Source organism: Leptonychotes weddellii, chromosome 5 (assembly GCF_054177405.1).
Source record: "Leptonychotes weddellii isolate Sample4059 chromosome 5, ASM5417740v2, whole genome shotgun sequence".
NCBI classification, from domain to species: domain Eukaryota; kingdom Metazoa; phylum Chordata; class Mammalia; order Carnivora; family Phocidae; genus Leptonychotes; species Leptonychotes weddellii.
Genome location: NC_138373.1, coordinates 5,609,621 through 5,610,367, shown reverse-complemented (window position 1 = coordinate 5,610,367; position 747 = coordinate 5,609,621). Strand labels below are relative to the sequence as shown.

Genomic DNA, 747 nt, shown 5'->3' with positions numbered 1-747 from the left:
CCGGCCACAGGTTCCAATCCCCGCGCGCCCCAAGCCGGGCCGGCAACGTAGCTCCGCGGCGCGCCCCGCCCCGCCGTGTCCGCGGGCGCGCGCACGCACGCAAGGCGCGGGGGCGCACAGCGCGAGCACGCGCAGGGCCGGGCCGGCACGGCGGCGGGCGCGCGCGCGCGGCTCCGGGAGGCGGCGGTGGCGGCGGCGGAAGCGGTGAGGGCGGCGGGCGTCCGGCTCTGAGGAGGTGGTGGCGGTGGCGGCGGAGGCGGCGGCGGCGGCGGCGGCTCCGGACTGGGCTCGGCTGGGAGCGGGCGAGGGTCGGGGACGCCGGGTCGAGCGCCGATCCCCCAGCTCGACCATCCTCCCGCCGCCCGGACGCCTGGGCCGCGGAGTTTGTGTCCCGGCTCGGACCCCGGCGCCCAGCCCGGAGCCGTAACCTTGAGGCGGCGGCGGCGGGGCCGGGCCGGGCCGGGCCGGGGGGCGGCGGCGCTGGATCCGCGGCTGCCTGATCGTTGGCGGGAGATGTCGAACCCCGGGACGCGCAGGAACGGCTCCAGCATCAAGATCCGTCTGACAGGTACGGCCGGCGGGAGGCCCACCCGTCTTCCCCCCCAACCCCCCACGGCCCTGCGCCCCCTGGCGCCCCGCAAGGCCCCCTAGCAGCCCCGGAATTTCCCGCAGAGCGCCCCGATAGAGTGGCCCTCCCCCACGCCGGCCGTTGTCCCAGGACCTCGTCACCCCCCTCGGCGAGTGCCC

General features: G+C 79.7%; 1 protein-coding gene across 1 annotated transcript in view; it reads left to right on the top strand.

Moving 5' to 3' along the window:
• The first annotated feature begins 236 nt into the window (after nt 1-236).
• SMURF1 (SMAD specific E3 ubiquitin protein ligase 1) overlaps nt 237-747 on the top strand; it is a 105,169-nt gene continuing 104,658 nt past the window's right edge. Inside the window, exon 1 of the mRNA XM_081819321.1 lies at nt 237-568. Coding sequence (XP_081675447.1) covers nt 514-568 — 55 coding nt within the window. The 5' untranslated portion in view covers nt 237-513. The remainder of the gene's footprint in view (nt 569-747) is intronic.